General features: G+C 42.6%; 1 protein-coding gene across 2 annotated transcripts in view; it reads right to left on the bottom strand.

Moving 5' to 3' along the window:
- Nucleotides 1–424: 424 nt before the first annotated feature.
- The window catches only part of LOC101846582 (DNA repair protein XRCC1), a 21,148-nt gene continuing 20,712 nt past the window's right edge, over nt 425–860 (bottom strand). For both annotated transcript variants that reach the window (XM_035969848.1, XM_005098644.3), the window contains exon 15: nt 425–843. In XM_035969848.1, the coding sequence (XP_035825741.1) occupies nt 733–843 (111 nt within the window). In that variant the 3' untranslated portion in view covers nt 425–732. The remainder of the gene's footprint in view (nt 844–860) is intronic.

Genomic DNA, 860 nt, shown 5'->3' on the forward strand with positions numbered 1-860 from the left:
CCCCACTCAAACGGCGGGAATTTCATTTTCAACCAGCAGACGCAAATAGGCAAGTCAGGCATTATATCAAAATGACTTTCGTTTTCACAAGAGGGCTTCCTGTCGATAATAGGATTGCTCAAAGCTTATTGGCTGACTCACCTGGCCTTATTCGGAAGGACAACAATAGCGGCTGAAGTGAAGTAGGGGTTCTGAAAACTGTCGATCTCAGTAAAAAAACACAGCAATGGCGCTCCTGTGACGGCGGAAAGGTAGCAGGATAAACAAAGACTGCGCAAGTGCAACAATTGTTGACCAATTGGAACAATTGTTGCATTGAGGTAATATTTTGTCACGAAAAGTACCGCGTGCGCTGAGAGCGGCCGATAATGAGGCGGCGGCCGGTAACGAGCTATGCACTCTAGTCTATATGACTATATATATATTAATTTTCCATTGTAAAAGAAGCAATACAGGACAGGACATAATCTAAAAGCTGCATAAGAGGGAATTATTACGTTTCTACTTTACAGTCAGGGATGAAAAGATTAATTATGATGGATAAGGTCAACGTACAAAAAAGATGAAGATAACCAAAATGACCCAATAAATGATGACAATGATGATGAAGATGGCCATAATGAATGACACTAGTGATGACCATCAATGATGACGACATGATGAAGAGCATGATGAAAATGACATTGATAACAATGATGATGGTGAGGATGAAGCGGTGGAATTAACGATCCATCACTGGGGCACCACGATGTAGGGCTGATAGGGTAACAGTTTTAACTTCTCGTGACAAGAGAAGATCCACTTGGGCTTCACAAACACCAGGTTAGCGTTCTCGTTCAGCGCCTGCGGACAGAGAGAGA

Source organism: Aplysia californica, unplaced genomic scaffold, assembly GCF_000002075.1.
Source record: "Aplysia californica isolate F4 #8 unplaced genomic scaffold, AplCal3.0 scaffold00188, whole genome shotgun sequence".
NCBI classification, from domain to species: domain Eukaryota; kingdom Metazoa; phylum Mollusca; class Gastropoda; order Aplysiida; family Aplysiidae; genus Aplysia; species Aplysia californica.